We start from the raw sequence: 23,891 nt of genomic DNA, 5'->3' as shown, positions 1-23,891 counted from the left end.
ACTGCTAAAGTGTCAGTGAGTTATTTCTTCTTGCGGTTATCTTCCTGTTATCATTCTGCTGTAGTAGCTCTCTGCCTCTTTCCTTGTCTGTTCTCAGCCTCTGTCACCACCACAGAGTGTTCTAGAATGCTCTTATCCACACTTCTCGTAATGTCTTTAAGCATCTATGTAGATAACACACCACGTCTTATTCAAACTTGAATGCCAGTGAAGCAATCACACCACAGTTACTCTGTCCAGTATTTAAATTTATTGGTCATCTACATGCATCTCTTTAGATAGTCTGAAGCAGAGTAGCATGAAACATAAAGAAATATAAATAAATTATCCTGCGATTAAGTGGCCGCACTAAATCCCAGAAATGGTTTTCTGTCAAGCCCTGAAATAAAATATTAACCAATTCACACTGGAGAACATAAAGTTTACATCCTCTGTCATGGACAATTTTTTTTAAGCATTTTAAGATGGTCGTAAGTAACAGCACAGATTAAATGCTGACTTTTATTGCTGAATGTATATAGTTTCTCGATATTTATTTAGACTTCCTCATTTGTTAATCTTTCTATTTGTACAGCTCTCTGGAATATCTTATTCTAATTGGTCAGTTGCAGCATTCTGTTGTCAAATATATGTCATGTCACCCCACAGTCTCCACTTTCTTCTTCTTTCTTAATATATATTTCAATAAAACAATATTTCATGACCTTTTTCTCTTGTTTAGTAAGTGGGATAATGTACAGTTATTATTATATATTATAATTTACTATATATAATAATTCCTGGTTCTTCTCAAACTTAAGGCTTTGACTATGATAGCATGTTAAGAACCGATAAACAGCTGCAAGTTCATGTCCTATCTGGTCCATTGGGACAAAGAAAACATTTTTTGATGAGGTCATTGACTTCAGTACTTTTATATGAAAGGCTTAGGGGTCTGAACGAAGCTCATAACCTCATATGTCTCTTGAGGGCTTGAGCCATGTTATCCATCCCCCATCTTTCCTGCTGAGTGATCATACAGACCACAGTGAACTGCCATTTAAGAGATCATTAATGCGCAATCCTTGCAGCCTGTGCTCTATAAACACAATGCATAATTTGCCAACTACTTAGTCTAACAAGGTTAAACAATTTTTATTTTTAGTGTATAAAGACACAAACACTAATAAGAAAGTGATTACAACCATTCAAACTTCTTTTTTCACTTCACAGGCTCACAGACTGGATCTTTCCAAGCACTATATACGGTTGAAGTTCCTTGTCGAGAGTCAATTGCAATTGTATGTCCCCAAGCCTGAGGAGGACCTCTGTGACCTGGTGAGTCCAACGAAGAGAGCCTGTCAGCGGCCACAGTGTTTCCTGGACAGCTAAGAGCGCTTAGCGGTCACAGACTCAGCGTGGGGGGAATTTATTAGACTGTGACGGGATCTGCAATATGCCGCAGATAGTATAAAGTTTTAAAGTTCTGACTGCGATGTAGGTTAAAGCGAGTCTAAACTCTCCGACAGCCTTGAGGCTGCTGCATATGTTATGAATTATGTAGAAGATGCATGTACTGCATAATGCACTCAGAATAGTTCTTCTATCCCTGTGTGTGTGTGTTTGTGGAGTCTGGGGAAAACCACCTCTGCAACGACTGTGCAAACTCAAAAGCTAATTTACTTTGCTCTTTTTTTTCATGGTTGCTCTTCTAAGATGACAGATAATCTGTGTTTTCCATGTCTCCTCTCATCTTTTCACTTTCTCTCTGTAGAGACTTGATTCTCTCTTACTTTTATTCTCCCTGAAATGATCAAAGCCTCAGTTTTGTCTCAGGCTCTCTTGAGAATGGGCTGATTTTTATTTAGCGTATCTACGCCATGAATTTCAGCAGACTAAGCCATTTTCCATGATGTATATGAGCTCTTTCTGCTGTCATACTGTAAATGAACTGTACATCCTAAAAGTGCAATATGACTCATTCTCTCTCTCTTCCTTTGTTCAGCTGTTCAAAGAAATTGAAATTTGTGCCAAGACAAACAAAGTCATCCAGTTTGACAGAGATGAGTCCTGTGCCATAGGCTACGGTAACAATGCTGTTTAGTTTATTTCTGTTTTTATTCCTGTTGTTTGTTCCTTTTTCAGTTATTTATCTCTCGTTCTATCTTCTCCAGGTTTCTCAGTGGCAGTAGTAGAGGAGGATGGAGGCCAGCAGCTTCATATCACTGATGTGAAAGCCGGAGGTCTGGCATTCGCCAAAGGTGTGTGACGGAACCCAACAGATAGCTGTTCTTCATTATAGCCAAGCCATATACAGTGTTGGGGAAGATACTTTAAAACTGGACCCATTACAGTCATTCTGCGATAGAATGAAAAAGCATAGTGTGATGATGTGTGCTAAAAATAAGAATTTACTTCAAAGAGATTAGAATCTAGTTTGGCAATGCATTTCTCTTTTGTTTATGGGATGCTTAATCATGAAAACAGTTCCTAGATTATCTTACTGCCTCTTTTTGGCAGCTGTTCCAGGTCCAAATCAAAACCTTATGCCGTCGTCCCCACTGTAAATGCCTCACTTGCAGTAGTCTGTAAAACTGCTGAGAAATTAGCAGGGGAATATGGAGGAGTCTGAATTGAGATGACTGACCTAAATCTCCACTGGACTGGAGAAAAATCATTTAAAAAAGCTTTCACATGAGCACAGGATTACTAAGTTAAATTAAAACCATTACACACTGCCAGTGATATCTGTGCCAAGCGAGTGCGCTCATTAAGAGCAACCTTCAGAACGGGTTCAGATACTCTCTGTTCCAGGAAGTCCAGTTATTGAGCGTCAGAGTATTTTAATTAGTGGCGCTTTCTAAGATAAGCATCGCTATTATTATTGCTCATACTAAGGGTCAGGGATTTGTGCCAAACCCCCAAGAATTAAACCTGTGTGACTGAATGCACAGTATACAACGCGCATGAACTTTCCCTGCTGCAAAAACCCATTTAAAACCGCTTAATGCTGGCCTTAGCTTGTTTAAGATAGTCATCCATCCCGACCCATTAGGTTTTCAGCTGGTTTTGCTGAAAATTGCCTAAAGCCTAAGCTTAGACTAGCAAGCTAGGTATAAGGCTGGTTTAAAAAAAAAAAAAACGTCTGCAGGGTTTTGTTTCAGTATCGTTAGTAATTCTACCCAGAAGGCCTTGCAAAAGTGGTAGTGTACAAGAAAATGCTTGTCTGGATGAATAGTAAGACAGATGGATGCAAATCCAAGTGGACAGTATCTAGTGTGGAAAGCATTTCCCTTTTTTTGGGAAGAATATGCCCCAACAAAGAATTGGCTCATCAGGACCATGTGCTGTCCAAACTGAATGGAGTGTGTGCGTGCGTGTGTGTGAAATACGCACAGACAAACTTGCTGGAGGTAATACTCAAATTCAGGACAGTTTGGACGCACAGCACTGGGGGCGCTTGTTGATGACATCACCCCAACATTCATCATCACGCCATTGCCTGGGGCAGAGCCGAGCCATCCAGTGAAAAACCTTTATTACAGCTGACATTTTGCTTCATGTAAAACTGGGTCACACTTCAGGCAGTGTGTGCATGCATGCATGTGTGTAAATCCATACAGCATTCATAAAAGCTCAGAAACAGAGGGGGAAATTCAGCTCCAGCAAGAGTTGGGAGGCTGGGCATGGACGTCAATAATCAATTAAAGTGGCAATCCTACCTAAAGAGTGTTAACTGAGCTATTTGAGGCTAATTGAGCAGCTGATGTATTGGTAATTGATAATTAAGGAAGGGGGAGGAGCAGACACGTTTCCCCCTTTGTTCTCATCCTGTTTTGTACAACATACACAGCAAATCTACTTGAATAATAAGGATGTGTAATCATTCTCTAACATGGTTATATGAATAATTAACTTTTTGCGTTAATAATTAACCTCTGACAACATATAGTTTTGCACCTCTGTAAGAAAACAAGGACTTTTTAAATGTTTTAAAAGGAATTCTTGAATATTTTTGTCTGCTTCTGTGTTTGAGTGTTGTAACAAAATTTTGAGGGGTTACAAAGATTGATTTATTTTTTGTAAAACATTGTGTGTGCTCAGGTCTGCGAGCAGGTGATGAGATTCTGAAATTGAACAGTAAGCCGGCGAGCGCTTTGGAGCTGGCAGACATGCAGGCTGCGTTTTCTCTGCCCTGTCTCACCCTGACTGTCAGCACGCTGCCCGCTACCGATCCACACCAGCTGTGCCTGCTGCCTCCCCGCCGATCGGACGGGGCGCAGGACCTCTGCACTGACATCTTTTCCCAGAGTCAGGGTAAACCTATTCACCACTGTCTTATTTTCTTCATATATTTCCATATTTTCTTGCCATCATCAATTTAATTTGGTACAGATAGTAGATGAGGCATTACTCCAGAAATCATTCTAATATGCTGATTTGGTGCTCAAGAAAGGTTTCTTCTTGTCAATGTTAGAAACAGTTGTGCTGCTTAATAGTTTTGTGGAAACCTTGATATGTTTTTTGGGATTCTTTGATGAATAGAAAGTTTAGAAAAACAGTATTTATTTGAAATCTTTTGTAAGTGTCTTTACTGTCACGTTTAATGTTTCCTTGCTGGATTTTTAAAAGTGAATAATAGTGTTAATTCTTTAAAAAAAATACTTAACCTGTGGCATGGTACAGTCTTGTTCAGGGGTTTTCAACTCTGGCCCTCGAGATCCACTTTCCTGCAGTTTAGCTCCAGTTCTAATCAAACACACCTGTACGAGCTAATCAAGGTCTTCAGGATTGCTGGAAAGCTACAGGCAGATGAGTCTGATCAGGGTTGAAAAGTGAGAGGGCCAGAGTTGTCCATCCCAGGTCTTGTTGCTCACCCAGTCCCTGTCTGTGTTCATTGCTCCCCCTAGAGGACATCCTAGATGAAGGTCTTGGCTTGGTTCTGCACAGCCCTGATGACACGGTGGAGGATAGGGTAAACCTAATGGCTGAGAGCCCCGCCGACAGCCTGGAGGATGAAGTAGACTCAGCACACAAGGTTAGAGACCACCTGCCATGAAGATTCATCAAATCTCTACTCAAACCTACAACTGTCTGGCTGTGTTGTACTAGATTGAGCTTTTGGTTTTGATTCAGAGAACATGTCTTTTGTGAACATTTTTTTGTGTCTGGGTCATTATGTATTTACGTTCTGTGGCCTCTGCTGTTATTTGGGGTGGGTAAATACAGACTCTATTTTCTGATATGATGGGTGTCATCTGGGGTCAGAGGCTGACTGAAATCAGATGGCTGGTTAAGAGCTTTGTGTCATGTGATCTAAGTGACCTTTGATTTCAGAGACTGCAGCAGATGGGAAGACAGGTTGTCTTGCCTTGCGGATCTTCACACGTACACACACTCATACTCTCACACTGAGTGTTAGTGATGACATAGTCCACTTGATTGAGCTCAAGATCAGAGATGATGGTGTAACCACTTACACAAGGATGGATAAAAGTTGTCAACACATACTTGTACTCAAAGATACAAAAGTCTGTGACCACTAATGAATGTGACATACAGCCATTAATTTTTTTATATATATATATATATATAACACACACACACACACACACACACACACGTGTATATATAAATGTGTGTGTGTGTGTATATATATGTATGTTGCCGTTTCTGTTCACCACTATAGAAGTTTACACAACTATGACGATTTCTGCTTCTGAGAACCTCGGAAATGTGAAAAGGGTCCATTGATCAATTTTGTAGTTTTATATTACATAATCACAAACACTTTTATCAGCAGAACAATTTGAGTGAACTGAAAAATGAACATGTGGTTTGTCCATCTTTTTATTTAATAACATTAGCACTCGAGCTGCATAACTCACAAAGTTTGTGTAAAACCTGATGATCGTGATCTGAAAATGACCCAAAGAGAATCTTGTTCTTCAATGGATGAATAACTGACCGTTTGTACGAAGAGTCACATGATCAATGTCACAAATTTGCTTAGTGATCTAGAAATAGTCCAGAATCTTAAATATTTCTAAATCGTTGTATATCACCTTTCTTTTGCTTTTATTTCCAGGGTTAAATTTAATTTTGAGCCCCAGATTTTCCATGTGTTCTCAGAGGTTTGGACAAAAACACACACTTTGCAACTTCCACCTCACACTGCAATGTTTTTCTCACTGTAAATCAGTTATAAAGTCCGTCTCAGGGTTGATTAATCTCTCATGACGGTGCAAACTTTCTTCTTTTCCTTTGTGTTCGCTCTGTAGGTCAGTGTGATTGTTTTTCTGTTAACTAACCTGATGTCTGGCCTCTTTTTCTTTAATTCTTTTTTTTTTCTCTCTCTCTCTCTCTCCTGCTCTCTGTGTCCTTGTCTGTCACACCGACACTGCCAGCCGGCCACAGTCTCTTTGGCCTGTTCTCCAGCACACCATCTGTTGCAGGAACACATTTAGCCCTAATAATTCACCCACAGCAACACCACATTCTGTCAGAGCGTGTGTTTGTCTTGTCCCATTCCCCTCTGTCCCACCCAAGTGTCATGTTGTTGAATTAGTTAGTAGGATATGAGTTTTGTGCTGGTAACTGACAATTTTGACAGTTACGAATCAAGCAACTCTTAATTCACTTCTTTAAACAGATACCGTGCAACTAGTATAGTCAGATTCCTGAACAAAATTCCACGCCCCTTACATAATGAGGACATGCCGATGTCATTTTAATTAAAATTCCAAATAAACCTACTAAACGATTTGTTAAAAACTTAAAAATGCAGAAAGTTTTCTATGATGAGTAGGTTTAGGGGCAAGAAAATGTCATTTACGCCTATGGAATATCCTGATAATGATAGGTGTGTGTTCCTTAAACCAACAAAAAGGATCAAAGGAAAACAGAATTAGATCTCTATTCAGACATTAATTTGACCAATTTTACACATTTTCTCTTGTCTATTCAATTTGAGTTCTTAAAAGCACAACTGAAAGCTTTCTCTTACACTGTACTGTCTATTGTTCTGTATTTGTGTGTGGTTTTGACAGAAAGACAGGCAGAGAGAAGCTGATTCAGCTGGGCGTAATTTATGAGCTTCATTTTCTCTCATTCTCTCTCTTCCCATATTAATCACACGGCCGGTTATCGTTATTATCTCACGTCACTTATGTTTTCTTTTCTCGCTTTGAGACGAGGAGTGAAAGAGAGGGGGACATCTCCTTTAATTAGCTCTGCATCCTAATTGCTTGATTATGCACATCGATTCGAATCGCTTAACGCTGATAAATTATGGAGAAACCCGCCGCAGGAAACAGACAACCTAGAAGACAAAGGACAGGAGGACTTCATTATTTTTCCAAGCTTGATAATGACTGCATGTATCTCACATAGGGTGGTTCAACATCCTGCTAAACCCAAAAAAAATATTTCTTCCCCCTGCCAGTCTCTAGACTTATCTACAGTGCAAGTTCAGCCAGCCAAGCAGTTCTGCCCTCGAGTTATCACTCTGGAGAGAAATACGAATGCATGTTCATGGATTTGGGCTGTTAACTGTCTAAATATTGACTTTTCACATCAGCGTGGCTTAGCTATGTGTGTGTGTGTGTGAGAAGGAGAGGAGGTTTGTACTGCAGGATTCTTTTAATTGTGATTGGTTCGAGGATGCACATGATGTGGAGCTTTATGCTTGTTACAACCTGCATCCCATGAAATCTCCTGTGAAATGTATGGATGTGCATGTTTTGCCAGTCATAAATGCTCTGAGGTGCGGCAAAGCCTTTAAGCTTGTGTGTAAGGTGAGTTGTGAGAGAAAGAGAGAGAGAAATTGGATAAGCGGAGGTGTTTCTTGACTTGGGCATGCAAACCAATGCTGTTCTGCCATTAAAGCAGAGCTGTAGTTTCATATTTGAGCCCTTGAGCTTTTGTAGCATGCATGGTAAACAAGTCTGAAATGTTTGCTTTTACATTTAAAGGTTACAATTAAAATGCAGTGATGTTTAGATAACCATGGATATAATTCCACACACATATTTGAAAAGTGAAAGCTCCTTCAAGACATTGAACATTTAATTTGTGGGGGGAGAAGTCTATTTCAGAGCCTGATAAGGGCATTTCTCTGCTTTCCAGAGAAGGAAACATTCCTCTTCCTGACTTCTATGAGTCTATGCGTTGATAAGATGAGTGAACAAGCCAATAAAGGCTCCTGACAAGTGTGTGTGACTGTGGGTCTGCTAACTTTCCCTGAAAGATTAGCTTTTCTAATAAAGCATGCAGGTTGGAACTCGTGATGAAGCGCTGGCTGAATGGATAGAGGTTTGATTGTCATTTAACAGTAGCCATGTTTTCCAATTTGGGTTTTGTTTTGATTTTGTTGTAACATTTTTCGAGCCATTTTCCTATATATAGATGAACTAGGGAAACATTAGACCTCGTTTGAGCTCCAGTTATGATTTAAAATTGTTTTATTGAAATTTATATGGTATAATTCAACGGCCCGAAGTCAATTATTCTGCTAGTACTACGGTTACCATACCTCAAAACATTGTTCAGATCAAGTATTTCAAGACGTTTTTCAGGTTTTTGTTCTTAAAACACTCGTGTGTAGGACTAATTTCTTACGCATCTAACCCCAAGCCTCCATTGTCAATTCCAAAACGTCATTTTAGAGGGAGGGAGGGAGGTCTCTACTAATAGCAAAACTGTACGTTTATCTGCTCCAAGATCAGGGCCATTATTACCTTACTTGTAAGAAATGAATGTAGCTTTTAAGTTGTTGAACTATTTTACTCATAAAATCGTCAAAGCAGCACTGACAACAGTGTGTGTACGTACTGTATGGATGTGCGTTTGAGTGGGAAAGAGAGCGGGATAAATACATAATAAAATGTAATTTAGTGGCAAAAAACTATATTTGTATACTATATTTATCTGCTTGGTCAGTGCCGTTGTGGGTTTCGGTTCTTTTGCTGTTGTAGGCTGTAAGGAGCTTTAAAATATTTAAAATCATTTGGCGAGGTGATATGGAACTGTAATGCGGTCTAGAACTGACTGGAACTACTTTAGCTGTGCATTTCCCTGAAAATAATTGCACACCAGAACATTCGTTACCCAATCAGATTCAAGCGTTCAACAGCCCTGTAGTGTGCATATATATTTTCATTTATAGTGTGTATGCGTGTTTAAAATGTTATATACACCCAGTAGACAATGACAGGAAACGTCTTATGAAAAAGGGGAGGATTTTAGAGTAGAACATGTTTCAAGCCAGTTTGAACCTGTATCACTTGCATGAACACCTGAGATCAACATGTCAAGAACCTGTTCACTAACTGCTGCGCCACAGTTCTGGCAAACCCATCTCTGCCTATGGTTGTTCTTTTCTATGCTTTCACCATAAAGACAAACATTGTGCCACACCTGTCTTCTTTGTTCTCGGCATGTTGATGTTTTCACCTGAGAAAGCTGTGCTTTTCCCAGCTGTGTTATGATGTGATGCTTGTTGTGTCCCAGTGTTCCCCTCCCCTTCTGTCATCTTCATCCTGTTGCCGACAAGATTATTATTATTTTCTCTCTCTCTCTCTCTCTCTCTCTCTCTCTCTCTCTCTCTCTCTCTCTCTCTCTCTCTCTCTCTCTCTCTCTCTCTCTCTCTCTCTCGTTCTCTCCCTCTCTCTGTGTGTTTACTGTACCACCACAGCTGTCAGATCCCCATTCCATCCATCCGGCTAGAAACCAGCTCAGACAAGCAGAGACGTAGGGAGAAATTCTAGGAAAGGAGGGAGGAGGCTGTGTTGGACAGGGAAGCTATCGTGGCTTGTAGAGTTGGTAGTGGAGAAGACGTTCGCTTAGGCTTGGGCGGTATTGGAATTTTGATACCGTCAAACCTCCTCCCTATTTTACCGGGGTATACGGTATTACCGTGACTAATTAAAAATTATGACATAATGGGCTCAGATGGCGTCACCAAACTGTTGGCTTGTGCCTACACCGTTCAGAAACTGAATGCCAGATAAAAAAAAAAAGAAAAAATAAAATAAAATCAAGCCGTGCACGTTGTGTCTGAGTCCGGCCGACGGCATTAACTGTTATTATGAGCCGGAGCCCACCATTATTCAACATAATATCTGTGTGCGTGCAACAAGCAAGAAGTGCCTTTGTAATCCGTTGACGCGTGTCCATTGATTTTTATTAATAAATCTTTTCTGCAAAGATGGAAGTTGACGATCGCCATCTCTGTAGTGAACGCGCCTATAGAGAGAAATGCACATCATTGATCAATCAGATTTATTTTCGTTTTGAATTGTTTCGTTTAAAGAAATTGACGATCGCCATCTCCATAGTGAACGATAGAGAGAAATGCACATCATGGATTACAGAGAGTAGGCTAGTCTATTTCTTTTCGTTTTGTATGGTTTCGTTTACTGAAATTGATGATCGCATCTCTGTATGAACGCGCCTAGAGAGAAATGCACATCATGGATTAAATAATCAGAGTGGACTCTTTCTTTTCGTTTTGAATTGTTTCGTTTAAAGAAATTGACGATCGGCATGCACATCATGGATTAATCAGAGAGTAGCCTACCCTATATTTCTTTTCGTTTTGAATTGTTTTGTTTAAAGAAATTGACGATCGCCATCTCTGAGTTTCGGTTAATTTATGAGATTTCAATTTCAAGTGACCGTGGCATGCCAGCGCCCATCATGTCATGATTATATTAAATCCAGGCAATTTGGTTGATGAAAATTTTATTAAAATTAAGATACAATTTATACAAAACGAAATTCGTTTTAAAGAGGCCTTTTACAAAACGAAATTTATTGAAGTGGTCAAATCGTCTGACTCCCGATGCATCCCATCTTATTTGTGCTGTTCACTTTTCATAATCAACAACGATGGAAAAAATAACATTATAATATTTTAACAAATACGAAACTTAATGCGCTTATTTAATGAACTCGAGAACAAAATGCATCCTGGCAGTAGTGAGTGGGTGGTAGTTTCGGAGATGCGACATTAGGTTAGAGGTGTTTACATCTCTCGCGGTCACCTTTTTATGGCACAATTTACAAATTGCCTCGTCAGTATTTACCGCCTCTCCCTTCTCATTTGGCTGGAACCAGAAATATTACCAAACTGCAACCACACAAGCATTTTTAGGCAATAAATAAATTATATATATTATAGGCTATATAAGTGCCGGTAATGACGGTATTGAAACTGATACCGGTGCTATTTTAAGATCCCGCGGTATCCGATATTACCGTAATACCGCCCAACCCGCTGTATCTGGTCGGAAAAGCTCCGTTCTCGCTCTCATGGTCTGGTAGTGACACGTTTTGCACGCAAAGATAAGCTGGAGGTGGAGGCGCTTCCTCTGTGTTTATTACGGGTCGCCCTGCTGTGACTTCTGTGAACTTTGAGGGGCAGAATGTCTGTGCTGTGGAGATACAGGAGCTCCAAACGCTCCTCAGAGTCCATCTATGACATGCTGCAATTGGTGAGCCTGAGTGTGTTTGCTTTTGTGTGTGTGATGCTTACTCAGCATTACATAAGTTCATGGGCTCCATTTTCTAACACACTGTGTATTATGTTAGATTTAGCGGCTTAGTATGTTACGTGTAGATGTATAATGTTGGATAGGACAATTTGAGCATTTAAACTGGGATGTTCTGGGCTAAATACAACTTAAGTTCTATAATACAGCCAATTACCTTAAAAAAATAATAGATTTGTAGCGGAACTAAAAACTGTCACAGTGTTTTGATAGTATAACTGTTGCATGTACATGTTTTAGCATGGGGCGCAGGCGCGGGTGTGATTTTTACCAAGCCAGTCTTAGCAAAATTATATCTAATCTTTCAAATCATGTCATGACTAGCTGAAAAGGAATTTCCAATTGCTCTGACTTGGTTTTTGTGTGAAAAGACATGAGGTAGCTACCCATAAAGCACTGTTTACATGGAGCAGATTCTAACCATAGGAATTGTATCTGTAGAGCATAAACAAATTCATCCACCTAGAAAGCTAGTCCCTCTTTAAAAGAGTGATTTTTATTTAATTTAATTTGTGCTTTAGGAGAAATATGTAAATTTCAGCAGTTTTAACTTGCACTTAATATGTCAGTGCCATTGATTTGTCTCGATACACCCCCTTTTTTAAGGCATGTTCATAAAAACTACTTAAATTTCCTTTTTCCTTTAAACTTGCTGGAACTGCCCATAGACTTCCATTGGAAGTGCATTAAGGTGTGGTCACATTTACTGTCATGTGGCAAATTTCTATGGACAAAATCCAGTCATTTCAATACAGTAATTCATGCTACCAAGAATTTTGCAATAGGGTGAAAAAAAGTTCCTCTTGCAGATTTCCCAACGAGTTTTCTGCATTGACGAACAGAAATCTGCTTGGTTTAAAATAGAATTGTATGTGAGCGGTGCCTCATGCATTACTACACTGACAATGGATCTTTTTGTGCTTGTAGAATTTCACAGAAATTTCACTGGTATGATCGGACCTTTTCATCGGTAGCATGAAACCAGAAAATCTTCCACCTAGAAAAGTAGTTACTTCTCAGAAAGAGTGATTTAACCATTTTACAGCTCACGTAGCTGTTTTTTTTTTTTTACTAAATTCATGCTTAGGAAAAATTAAATTCACATTTCTTCTTTTACACCTGAATGCTTTCCCTAAAGACTAATTGTAGGTGCACTACTGTACTTTTTATGTTGTTTTCACAGAACAAGGAAAGAGTCCATCGTCTGTTAATCAACAGCATACCACAGATCTTGTAAATAAAGCTTAAGTTTTGCTTAACCCGGAAAAACGATAGAGCTCCTTACTCATATCTCCCTACATCACTCCACCTCTCTGCTGGCTGTCCAGGCTGGTTAAGGCATGCCGGGGTGTGCAGGCTTTTGTCAGTCCGTCACTGTGTGTTTATCAGAGAGGAATTCATTCTGCTGGAAGCCCCATCTGTCCTCCGTTCCTCCTGTCTTTGTGAATCTGTTCCACCTCTTCCTGAACATCACCCTGAGCCTGAGCTCTTGCAGTAGTGCTGGCTTTAAACTTCATCCTGTGACATACGAGATGTGACACTGGTTGAAGATCTTTTGGAACGAAATCTGTCTTTTTGGACAGGTTGGTGTCGTTTAGCTGGATTTTAATAGTTTTCAGGTATTTGGAAGCCTGATGATGTGTATTAATATCTCTTGTGTAATGTTTCTCTGTGGTAGCTCTGTAGTACAAGGGGAAGGAGGAGTGCTTTGAATTGTGGGAAGTTGAAATAATCTTGGCTAAGGGCAGTGTGTAGCCTACTCTTTGTTGACATGTTCTTTGATGGAAAATCCATTCACTGCCAGATTTCCCAAAGAGACGAACTGTTCAGTGCTAAATTACACCAGAGTCTTTTAGAGATCTAGAAGTGTCTGTGCAGTAAATAACTTTAAGAGGGTCTAATTACACTTTACCCAAGCATTCACAAGGCTTGATGTGCCTTGTCTTTGGAGTAAAGCCAGAAATTCGCTGAACGTGTCTGTTTGGAACTGGAAATGCTTCTTTCTGACTCTTAAATGCTCTGAATACCTGTGTGAGTGTGTTCCTGTTGCTGGTGAACATTTTAGAGGCTTTTTTTTTTTTTTTTGCATGATCAAGACTTTCAATTCAAAGAATTTGTTACTTGTGTGTCATTGTAGCATTTCTTGCATTGTGTGGTTATATATGTTTTGTGCTAAATATAATAATTATATGTAACCCTGGACTACAAAACCAGTTACATGGGTCAATTTTTTTAAATTGAGAAGTATACATCATCTGAAAACTGAATAAATAAGCTTTCCATTGATGTATGGTTTGTTAGGATAGGACAATATTTGGCCGAGATACAACTATTGAAAATCTGGAATCTGAGGGTGCAAAAAAATCTAAATATTGAGAAAATCTACTTAAAAGTTCTACATTTATGTTCGCGATTGTGCTGCATTCACTCACAAAAATAAATGTTTTATATTTACGGTTGGAAATTTATTAAATTTCTTCATGGAACATGATCTTTACTTATTATCCTAATGATTTTCGGCATAAAAGAAAAATGTATTATTTTGACCCATACAATGTATGTAAATATACCGTGCGACTTATGACTGGTTTTGTGATCCAGGGTCACAATTATAATATTTGTAGTAACTGTATTTGTATATAATCTTTTATGTTTATTTATTCACTCTGAGGCTTATCCTCATATGCTTTTACATTTTTAAAATAAGTTTTTAGTTCTCTTAAAATGAGATTTTTAAAACAATGTTTTGTTATTGGCTTTACCTAATTTAAATAGACAAGTTGAGGATGATGAAAGGAAATGTGAACAGGATTTATCAATAGATATGTTTTTTTCCACTCCTGCATGACTTTTACTGACATTTTAGTTGTTTCTGGTGTTTAAATTCAATTTGTTTCCCTCCACAGAGTACGGAGCAGGTGACGACTTTCTGCCGCAACCTTCATGATATGAATTCCACTGAGGGTCCCGTTTTCTGTTCCTCGTCTTCCTCCACATCTTCCACCTCTTCATCATGTGTGCCCAGCCCCATCTCAACCATGCCTGTTCTCTTCACCCCCCGCCAGCTCTCCGATGCTTATAAACTCCGTAAAGTCATCAGTGAGCTGGTGGACACTGAGAGGACTTATGTTAAGGTCAGTATCTTCTGCTTTGTTTTCAAAGCGTGGTGTTTCTATTTTAAAATAGAAACGGTTCTGAATATCCACATACAATAAACATGAATATAACTCCTGATTGGTAAAAGCTGCACTGAACCAAATCATGAAAAAGTCTGTCTCTCTACAGGACCTAAACATTTTGATAGAGCGCTACCTGAACCCCCTGCAGAAGCAGAGCTTCCTTTCTCAGGATGAGGTGAGATATTTCATTAGTGTGTTTTTATTTTTATTATTTAAAAAAAAAAAAAATTATTGATAAATATTATCATCTTCTGAAAATGTTATTGGTATTGGCTTTAAGATTCTCTTATTCTCTTTACATTCATAGCTGGATGTGCTTTTTGGAAACTTGGCGGAGATGGTGGAATTCCAAGTGGAGTTTCTGAAAACTCTGGAAGATGGAACCAGATTAGTTCCAGATTTAGACAAACTGGATAGAGTGGATCAGTTCAAGGTGCAGTTATATTAGTCAGATTAGATGCTAGTCTGAGTAGATGCTAAATATGATTTAGCACCAAACAAGCTCACTATCTACTAATTGCACATGATGTGATGAAACTTTCTTTGTTTTCTAATTCATTCTCTTCTAACTTCCAGAAAGTTCTGTTTTCTCTTGGCGGATCCTTCCTGTACTATGCGGACCGTTTTAAAATCTACAGTGCATTTTGTGCCAGCCACACAAAGGTCCCCAAGGTCCTTACCAAAGGTAACACAACTGCACTCTCAGAGACTGGTTTACTAGCATTAGCATATTTAGCACTGATATAAAGGCACAATATGTAACTTTTTTGCTTTAAAAATAGCAAAAATCACTATATCTGTTATATATTTTTTTTAGTTGTGTACTTACATTATCCCGACTGTTTCCAACAACTTTCAAACCAGGAGAAATTTGTAATTTAATTCGAGAAACGTCCCGTTTCTTTATTTCCATTTTGTCGCCGCCAATGGCGTCATATCCGCGTTGTCCCTGGTTTCCGCTCGTGCTGCCATGGCAACCAGAGCTATGAACCAGAGCCGTCAGATAGTAACCAAAGCGACTGACGCGGACAACTTTGTAGTTCGCAATGTCTATTTGCACGCAGTTGTTGTTTCGTTCAAACATTATGGACCATGGCAAGCAGACTTTGGATAAAAAAGGAGAACTAAAACGAGAATCAATATCAGAGCGGTGTTTTCGAGATGCCTAGAGCTCCACGTCCGAGACTTCGACCACTCCTACATGTACTTTATTAAACAGGTGAGCACATTTACATAAAACTAATCAATGTTTTATAGTTCAACAATGATAAAATGTTATAATATGATCTGTATGTTCTAATGTTGATCTAGCTTACTGCTAGTCTCATACAGACGAACTAACACATACTTTTCAACACATTCAAATGCAGTTTAGTGTGATAGTGTAATGTTAGACCAAGTGAAACAGCACTGCGTTACCTCACAAGTTTAATTTGTCTAATAAACTGACCTGTGAGTAGTAATTCTGCACTCGCGTGTAGTTCGGTAGAATGAAATGTCCGTATTCCTTTTATATCCGTGGGACTCGCGTCGCGTGTGGAGCTGATAGCTGTCTCTTAGCAATCCCGAACTGCTTCATATCACAGTCATGATAAAAGCATCGATGTATTCAGTCATCCATAAACATTATTAGATCGGTCGGCTTGACGTTGACGACAAGATCCATAATTCTTAGCAAATGTTGCGTCATCAATCTACGCCTTTGTTATTGTAAATAGGTTAGCGACCCCTAGTGGCGAAAAATGCCGTACTGTACGTTTAAAGGGCAAGAAAGATCCTTGTGTTATCTTGTCATTTCAGTGTCATGTTCAATGACTGGATAGTTTAAGTGCTTGCACGCTTTCTAAGTTTGCCACTTTTCTTAGTTCTTTTTCCGAACCCCTACCCCCTGCCAAAGGCCAGTTTTCAGAATGTATTCAAAGCTAGAGGGTGTTTTTTACTCTCACATGGAAATGATGTTTTTTCTGAAGAATAATGACCCCTTTTAAGGGTCTACTGTAAAAAATTGTCAATTCCCTAAGGCACCAAAGCTTTTTCACTGATGTATGTGAATGTAGATGGTTCCTGTGGGAAAAGTGGTTCAAGTTTTAAAGACGATGAGAGACTGACTAATATTTGTATGGTTAAATGTGTTTGAGTGTAAAATGTGAGACTAACATTCTGGCAGTTGAGAAAGCTAAGGATTACTTGAATGTGTAGTTCTTGTCTTGAACACCATAGGCTGAGTATATTGACATTGTCCAAATTAAAGTCTAGTTCGAGGGTACCACTGATATGAAATTATTGTGCCATCCTATTTTTTTTCCAATCTTTTGTTGCAGCTAAAACGGACCCGGAGTTCAAGGCGTTCCTGGCTGAGAGGAACCCCAGGCAGCAGCATTCCTCCACGCTGGAGTCCTACCTGATCAAACCCATTCAGAGAGTCCTAAAATACCCCCTACTCCTGAGGGAGCTTCACTCTCTCACCGACCCAGACAGCGAGGAACACTATCACCTGGATGGTAAATATGAAGAATCAGATACTTACTAACTAATGTTAGGCCTCGAATGTATCTATAGAGTAATATGATGCAGCTCCTATTCTGAGCAAGATGAGCAGGTTTTGGTTTGTGTTTCACACAAAACAGGATTTTTGCTAGCTCTTTTGAAATGTGCATGCTCTTCCCAGTATCAATGCATAGCGAGTGTAAACTATACTAGCTTCTATGTGTAAAATATTAGCCAATCAAGAGGGCTGCACGATTTAATTGAAATAATAAAACCATAACTAGTCTTGCATTTGGGAAAGCAACATGCAATGACCGTCTTCCCAAACTTGTAATAAGCACTTATAAACCGGCTGTTGTCAACAAAAGGGAAGCTTTGAGGGATCCCTATAAATATTAGTATTGTAATTTTACAGTTAATTTTAACATTAATCTTTCATAATTACTAGATTTTATTTATTACAGTAAAATATTCACTATTTTAATATTTCTTATTCTTATGCTACTGGTACTACTACTACTACTGCTACTAGTACTACTACTACTACTACTACTAATAATAATAATAATTATTAATAGTCGTTCTGACATATCAATTTTGCATTCTCATACCTTTTTTAAATCACATTTTAAGTTCCAATTTTTATCAGAAAAATCACAAGATTTATTCCCCCAAAATCTTGCAGCCCTGCCAATCAGAATAGAGGTAATTTGCATATATTCTTAAAGCTACAGTAACAAGAAAGCCAGTGTAATTCTAAATTGAAAATGGCCCTGAATCTTTACCAACGGTAAAGCAAAATGTTAAATGTGGCTAAAGATTCAGATGAATCCAGTTCCAACTGGGATTTGTAGCTTGTAACTCTCTCTACAATTGACTTTAGTTGCAGTTTACTGAGTCTCTTTTCTTTTCGTAGTTGCTATGAAAGCCATGAACAAAGTGGCCAGTCACATAAATGAGATGCAGAAGATTCACGAGGAGTATGGAGCGGTGTTTGACCAACTCATCAGTGAGCAGAGCTCTGAGAAGAAAGAGGTATAATTCCACGAGTCTCCCTTAGGAAGCATCAACAATTAGTTTAATGCCACCACCAAAAGTAAGTAGCTTTGGCTTTACAGCTGTTTACTTGCATTCCAGGTTGCTGATCTGTCAATGGGTGACCTCTTGCTGCACGACACTGTGGTCTGGATCAACCCACCCTCTTCTCTCATGAAGGGGAAGAGAGACACAGAGCTGGCTTCGTTCAGTGAGTGCACGTGAAGCGTTTTTTCCCGAAATAGAATATTGTTCTCTTATTCATTAGTCTGTTCCCTACAGTAATGGTTTCCTACATCAGTAAAGGCCAGCTGTGTCTTTGGGCACAATGGCATTAGAGGAACCACCTTGTCATGTGGCTCTTAAGGCATTAAAGTTGCATTTATACGTATTCAAACATTTTTTCCTCTGGCTGAGACATTTTAGAAGAAAAAACCCTTTAGATACTTTAAAAAATGGGTCAGTTTGCCATTGAAGTTAGCAGTTTCACCAGGTCACATTTTTACTCTGACTATTCTAAAAAGAGCCCCAAGCTTCTCTATTGTGAATGTTTGTACGGTTTTGTGTGTCTTGTATTAATGTTTTATTTCATTTTTTTTTCTCCTTCAGTTTTCAAAACGGCAGTTGTTTTTGTGTATAAAGACTGCTCCAAGCACAAGAAAAAAATTGTAAGTGCTTTTTCCCTTTCTTCATTATTCATTAATGGAGATGTGACATAGGCTTGCAGAGCTAAGTTTAAGTGCTTGCAGACTAGCGCTTTTAAGAGGTGTAGTTTTTGTTTTATTGAAGGGCACATTGTTGAGTGTGAAACAGGGATGCCCTTATCTTGTACTTGATTAATTTCTGCTGTCTCTTCGGCTTATTTCACATGGCTAACAAATCTCTGTGACCATGGACTCAGAGACCTTTCACTTGTGTGTGATCTTATAAAACTATAATGTGGTTTGGAGAAAATATCACTTCCCTAACTTCTTGTTTTCAGTGTGTCAGGTGGTTGACGGCATAATGATGTATTTTAAGTGTGCTGACATTTTTTTTGGTGTTATTTTGTCTCAGGGTGGATCTCACAGAGCGTCAGTCCTTGATGAGCGAGACCCATTTCGTTTTCGACACATGATCTCTACAGACGCTCTCCAAGTTCGCAACCTCCCAAGTAAGTTTTGGTCTACTAGTCTTATTCTTTTCCCACGGACCTATTGAGAATTGTGGGATTTATTAGCTTCAAGCTGTAGATTCACTTGTACAGTGTTTTTTACATCCCATGAACCCTGATGAGCTTAGTCAAGTCTGCTTTTGGCTCAGTGGAACTTTTATGGGCTCAGGCCAGAATGTTGCTATTCCCTATTGATGGTGGATGGTCAAAGGTCATCCTACAGGAACTTGGGGTCTGCACTCTTGTTCATTGTCCCAGGGTCCGTGTCTTCCATGTGGTTCATTAACCCTGTCCTGATCTCATGGGTTTTTAAATGTTTTTCATTGTACTACCACTGAAGAGGTTTTTATGGGCTTTCCCACGTCCTTTTACAGTTACAGTTAACCTGATGTTTCTTTCATCTCAGATTCAGAGGGATCTGCATTGTGTGAGGTTGTTCACATGAGGTCAGAATCCGAGGGGAGACCTGAGAGGACCTTTCATATCTGCTGCAGGTGAGATGAAGTCCAGAACGCCATGCACACCTAAGCCCTGAAAACTGACAGTCTTCAAAGCAAAGAAAAACTAAACGCACAAGGAACTTAGTTCACCCAAAAATGAAAATTCTGTCATCAATTACTCATGTTGTTCCAAACCCTTTGAAACCCAAATGAAGATATTTTTATTGAAATCTAAGAGATTTCTGCTCCTGTTCCTCTATTGAAAGTCCACGCACGCAGTACTTTGATGCCTAGTTCATATAGAGATCGAAATTGAAAAAAAGAAATTGAGCGGTTTAAGTCTTAAGATTGCTTGATGAACATTTTAATTTAGGCTTTTATTCACATAGGCAATGACATGCAAGGCAAATATGGTACATAGAAGCTCAAACATGCTTGTGTAACAAGAATAAACTTCATTCGTTCTTTTTGAAGCAAAGTTTTGGGTTAGTGGATTTTCAAAGGAGAAACATTCATTAAAATATCTTAATTTGTGTTTCAAAGATGAACTGAAGTCTTACAGGTTTGGAATGACATAAGATGAGATTGAGATTTTTTTTGGGCGAACTATCCCCTTAATAATGATCTTATGTCTTTAGTCCTTCAACTAAAAGGTTTTTCTGAAAGAGATAATGTGTAATCTTTGTGTAAAATAGGACCTACAGGCCAATAAAAAAAAAGAACTAATGGCCCCAAAAGCATTTGGACACTCTTAAAAATGTTGAATATCATTGCATTGATGAGACAAAAAATATCCAACCAAGTGGCATCTGATAACAAATGTTGCTGGAGATTCTCACATGAGTTTATGTCTTCTGCTGAACACAAAAGATAATATTTAGAAGAATGTTGGTAACCAAACAGTTGATGGACCGCATTGACTTCCAGAGTATGGAATTTTTTTTCTCCATGCTATGGAAGTCAGTGGGGTCCATCAACTGTTCGGGTGAACTATTAATTATACTTTATTTTCATACTTTTGGGGCCACTGTAAATTGTGTAAAACTGTATATTTCTAGCCTGGCAAGCCAGACCTACATCAAAATGTTAGGTCTGGAAACTCACCATAGAAGCGGTTTAATCCAAGGGGCGGGATAAACGGCTGTCTTTCAAATTCCCTCTGCACGCAATAGGACAGTGCTTCAACCAACCAGAGCGTTTTCCCAACAGCCGAGCTAGTTGATAGATTCAACTTTTGCCATATCTGGCAGGCAAAACGACGAACACATCTTCCTTTTTTCAAGAATGACTTAAGTGCCGTTCTTTGCTCTTTTCTCAAAGAAAAACTTAACTCCAAGTCCTCCAAAGCCGATTCGAAAGACTGTTCTCCAGCAGCCGTCATTCTTTGTTTTCAAGTAGCAGCAGGTAACCGTCGCAACTCTGTCGTCATATGTTAAGCCCGCCCCGCCTACTCTATACGCGACGTGATTGGCCTGACCCAATTTAGGTTTTTGCAGCTCGAAAGTCTATGGAGAGTTGCTAGACTGCCCTGGCTGCAAAATACATTTTGCTGCCGCTAGGGTGCGTCTAGATTTCTAGGCTAGTATATTTTCATTCCTCAGTAAAATATCTGAATTTGTTGTTCTTGTTTGTTTAGCTCTCCAGAGAGTAAAAAAGACTTCCTAAAGACAGTTCATTCCATCCTGAGGGAAAAACAGCGACGTCAGTTAATGAAGACCGAGAGTTTAGCTCCAAATCAGCAGTATATTCCATTTGGAGGGAAACGGCTTTGTGCACTAAAGGGCTCACGACCTGCCATAAACAGAGCGGGTAGGTTTGGTATGTCTGACGCAAACTGAACATTGATTACTTTTCTTTGCAACACTTTCCTTCTCTCTGCTCTTCTTCCTATATCCCTGCTGACTCTCCCACAATATCGCTCTCAGTCTATCTCTCGCTAACATGATTAAAGCTATATTTTTAGTCTCAGGCTTTAGGGTGAGCTGATTATTACATAACAAATTTAAATCCTAGTGTCCACCAGATGATATTGCCGTTTTCTTTCCTAATTTGAAAAATATGGTCTACTGAATAAAAAAAAACTAGTTGGCATTCACTCTCTCTTTACTGTTTATCTGCAGTTTCAGACCCATCTCGAACCCTCGGCCGCCGGAAGCTGATCCGTAATCGTTTCACCATAGACACGGGTGTGGTTTTTGACGACGGCTCATCCCAGGACCTGTCACCCATTACCCCGACAGAGTCCCCACTGTCGTCTTCACTTCATAAACCCCAGCAGCCCATCCAGGACACAGACCGCTGGGTGGAGGACCAGTTTGACCTGCAGCACTACGAAAACCAGAATGACGTGAAGGAGACGGACATCCTCAGCGACGACGACGAGTACTGCCAGTCCGTCAGGGGCCCTTCCTCCGATCCGAGCCTGGAGGAATCCTTCGAGGCCCTTTCGGTGGAGGGAGATGAAGTCAAGGAGGAGGACAAATCTCCAAAATCCCAAGCCCCCCCAAAGTTGACCCTCCTGAGAAAGCAGTGCGCAGTGGAGGGCGTCGCTTCCGAAAGGGACTGTGAGGTTATTTGGGTTCGCAGGGACGATTTTAAAAACAGCTGCAACAGCGACATCTTCTGAGCGGAGAGAGAATATGCGAACTGTGAACTTGTGCAAGAATAAGGCAGACACCTGCTGAGTCCAAGCCTTTCACAGACACGATGCACTGACAATCCTACTGAAAGCCAGAACTGAAAAACCTGCACCACAAAAACTTCTTGAGATGCTTCAAACCACTCCACTCTTAACATAAGCTTCCTGCCATTTGAATCCAGACATCACAAGTAACATTCAAATATGCCAACTGTATTTATAGAGGCTTCATACTGACAGACAACAGGCAGCTACATGTTCTTTTAGTTGATCTTGTATTTTTGTTGTTGTTTTGTATTAAACACAAGATCGCGGTCGATCTGTTCAGTTGTACTCCATATCCTCTTTTTTTTTATTTTCTTTTTTTTTATTCAGGGATTTGTGATTTAACGCTTCGTATAACCTCGCTAGTTCTTTGTATGGCTATACGCAGGTGATTTTGTAGAGCGTGGCAATATACCCTGGAAGTGTCACAACAGTTTCGACTAGCTGTTGAATGTCGTTCCTGTTACAAACCCAACGGTTCCTCGCTTGCTTTCTTTGTTCCCTTTTATTTATAGGTCACCAGCAACCCAGTATTAAAGATCACTGTTCACCGAACATGCAGAGAAATGTTCTTCTACTTGAATATTGAAGTAAGAACTGCAATAATATAATTTGTTTTTCGGTTATGAAATCCAACTACCCATAGTCCTCTCTCTATGGGCTTTGGTGTGCTTGTAAATTCAACAGCCAGACATTTAGATGGCATTATAATTCGAAGCACCCCTACAAAACTGTTAAATGTAGCAGATTTGTCCTGTTCATACTTGGTGAGAGTGAGATTTTAAAGAGCGAGTCTTTTATGGTATTTTGTACAATGATACAGATGAACACGTTCAACCCTGCATGTGTATTTTAAACACATGAGATGCCCTTCCACGTGAAATGCAATCACTGCACCTTCAGCCATGGATCCCTTTTTAATGAAATTGACTATTTAAGACAAAAGTGTAAAAACTCCTTGCTTTTACCCTCTGCCTTTTTGAGACTGTGTATGTTCATACTGTGGAAATAATTATCCTAAAATAAATTTTCCTAATTTATATTTGCAGTTTTATCCAAATAACTTTGTATGTGGTCAGTTCTTTTGTCAACACGGCACCCATTTGCGTGTTTTAAATAAAGTTTGGTGTGGTTTTTAAACACAGTGGCTTGTCTTGTTAAATAGAAGAAAACACTTGATGTTTAGCAGATAAGGCTTCAGGTTTCGGTGTTGTGCTGAAATCTTACTACCCTGTGAAAATTTGACTCCCCTGATTCTGATTGGTTAATTAAGTGGAGGCTGCTACCTGATTGGTCCCTATCTCTAATTCTTATTTTAAACTTCAGAGGGAGAAAACATATAACCAGAAGGTGGCAGTGATGCCCTGCGAAATGTTTCCCCTC

At 39.4% G+C, this 23,891-nt stretch overlaps 1 protein-coding gene across 6 annotated transcripts in view; it reads left to right on the top strand.

Moving 5' to 3' along the window:
* The window catches only part of tiam1a (TIAM Rac1 associated GEF 1a), a 71,276-nt gene extending 47,631 nt beyond the window's left edge, over window positions 1-23,645 (top strand). For 4 of the 6 annotated variants that reach the window (XM_081354272.1, XM_081354273.1, XM_081354274.1 and 1 more), the window contains 17 exons: window positions 1,213-1,317; window positions 1,985-2,066; window positions 2,154-2,240; window positions 4,084-4,296; window positions 4,890-5,017; window positions 14,438-14,665; window positions 14,817-14,885; window positions 15,018-15,143; window positions 15,287-15,395; window positions 17,032-17,211; window positions 18,114-18,232; window positions 18,335-18,443; window positions 18,842-18,900; window positions 19,289-19,385; window positions 19,792-19,879; window positions 21,462-21,643; window positions 21,946-23,645. In XM_081354272.1, coding sequence (XP_081210398.1) covers window positions 1,213-1,317; window positions 1,985-2,066; window positions 2,154-2,240; window positions 4,084-4,296; window positions 4,890-5,017; window positions 14,438-14,665; window positions 14,817-14,885; window positions 15,018-15,143; window positions 15,287-15,395; window positions 17,032-17,211; window positions 18,114-18,232; window positions 18,335-18,443; window positions 18,842-18,900; window positions 19,289-19,385; window positions 19,792-19,879; window positions 21,462-21,643; window positions 21,946-22,451 — 2,487 coding nt within the window. In that variant the 3' untranslated portion in view covers window positions 22,452-23,645. The remainder of the gene's footprint in view (window positions 1-1,212; window positions 1,318-1,984; window positions 2,067-2,153; window positions 2,241-4,083; window positions 4,297-4,889; window positions 5,018-14,437; window positions 14,666-14,816; window positions 14,886-15,017; window positions 15,144-15,286; window positions 15,396-17,031; window positions 17,212-18,113; window positions 18,233-18,334; window positions 18,444-18,841; window positions 18,901-19,288; window positions 19,386-19,791; window positions 19,880-21,461; window positions 21,644-21,945) is intronic. The other 2 variants (XM_081354276.1, XM_081354275.1) reach the window with 1 other exon arrangement.
* The last annotated feature ends 246 nt before the right edge of the window (window positions 23,646-23,891 follow it).

Source organism: Scardinius erythrophthalmus, assembly GCF_964197995.2.
Source record: "Scardinius erythrophthalmus genome assembly, chromosome: 23".
Lineage (NCBI taxonomy): Eukaryota > Metazoa > Chordata > Actinopteri > Cypriniformes > Leuciscidae > Scardinius > Scardinius erythrophthalmus.
The sequence above is the reverse complement of the archived record's forward strand: the minus strand, read 5'-3'. Positions and strand labels throughout refer to the sequence as shown.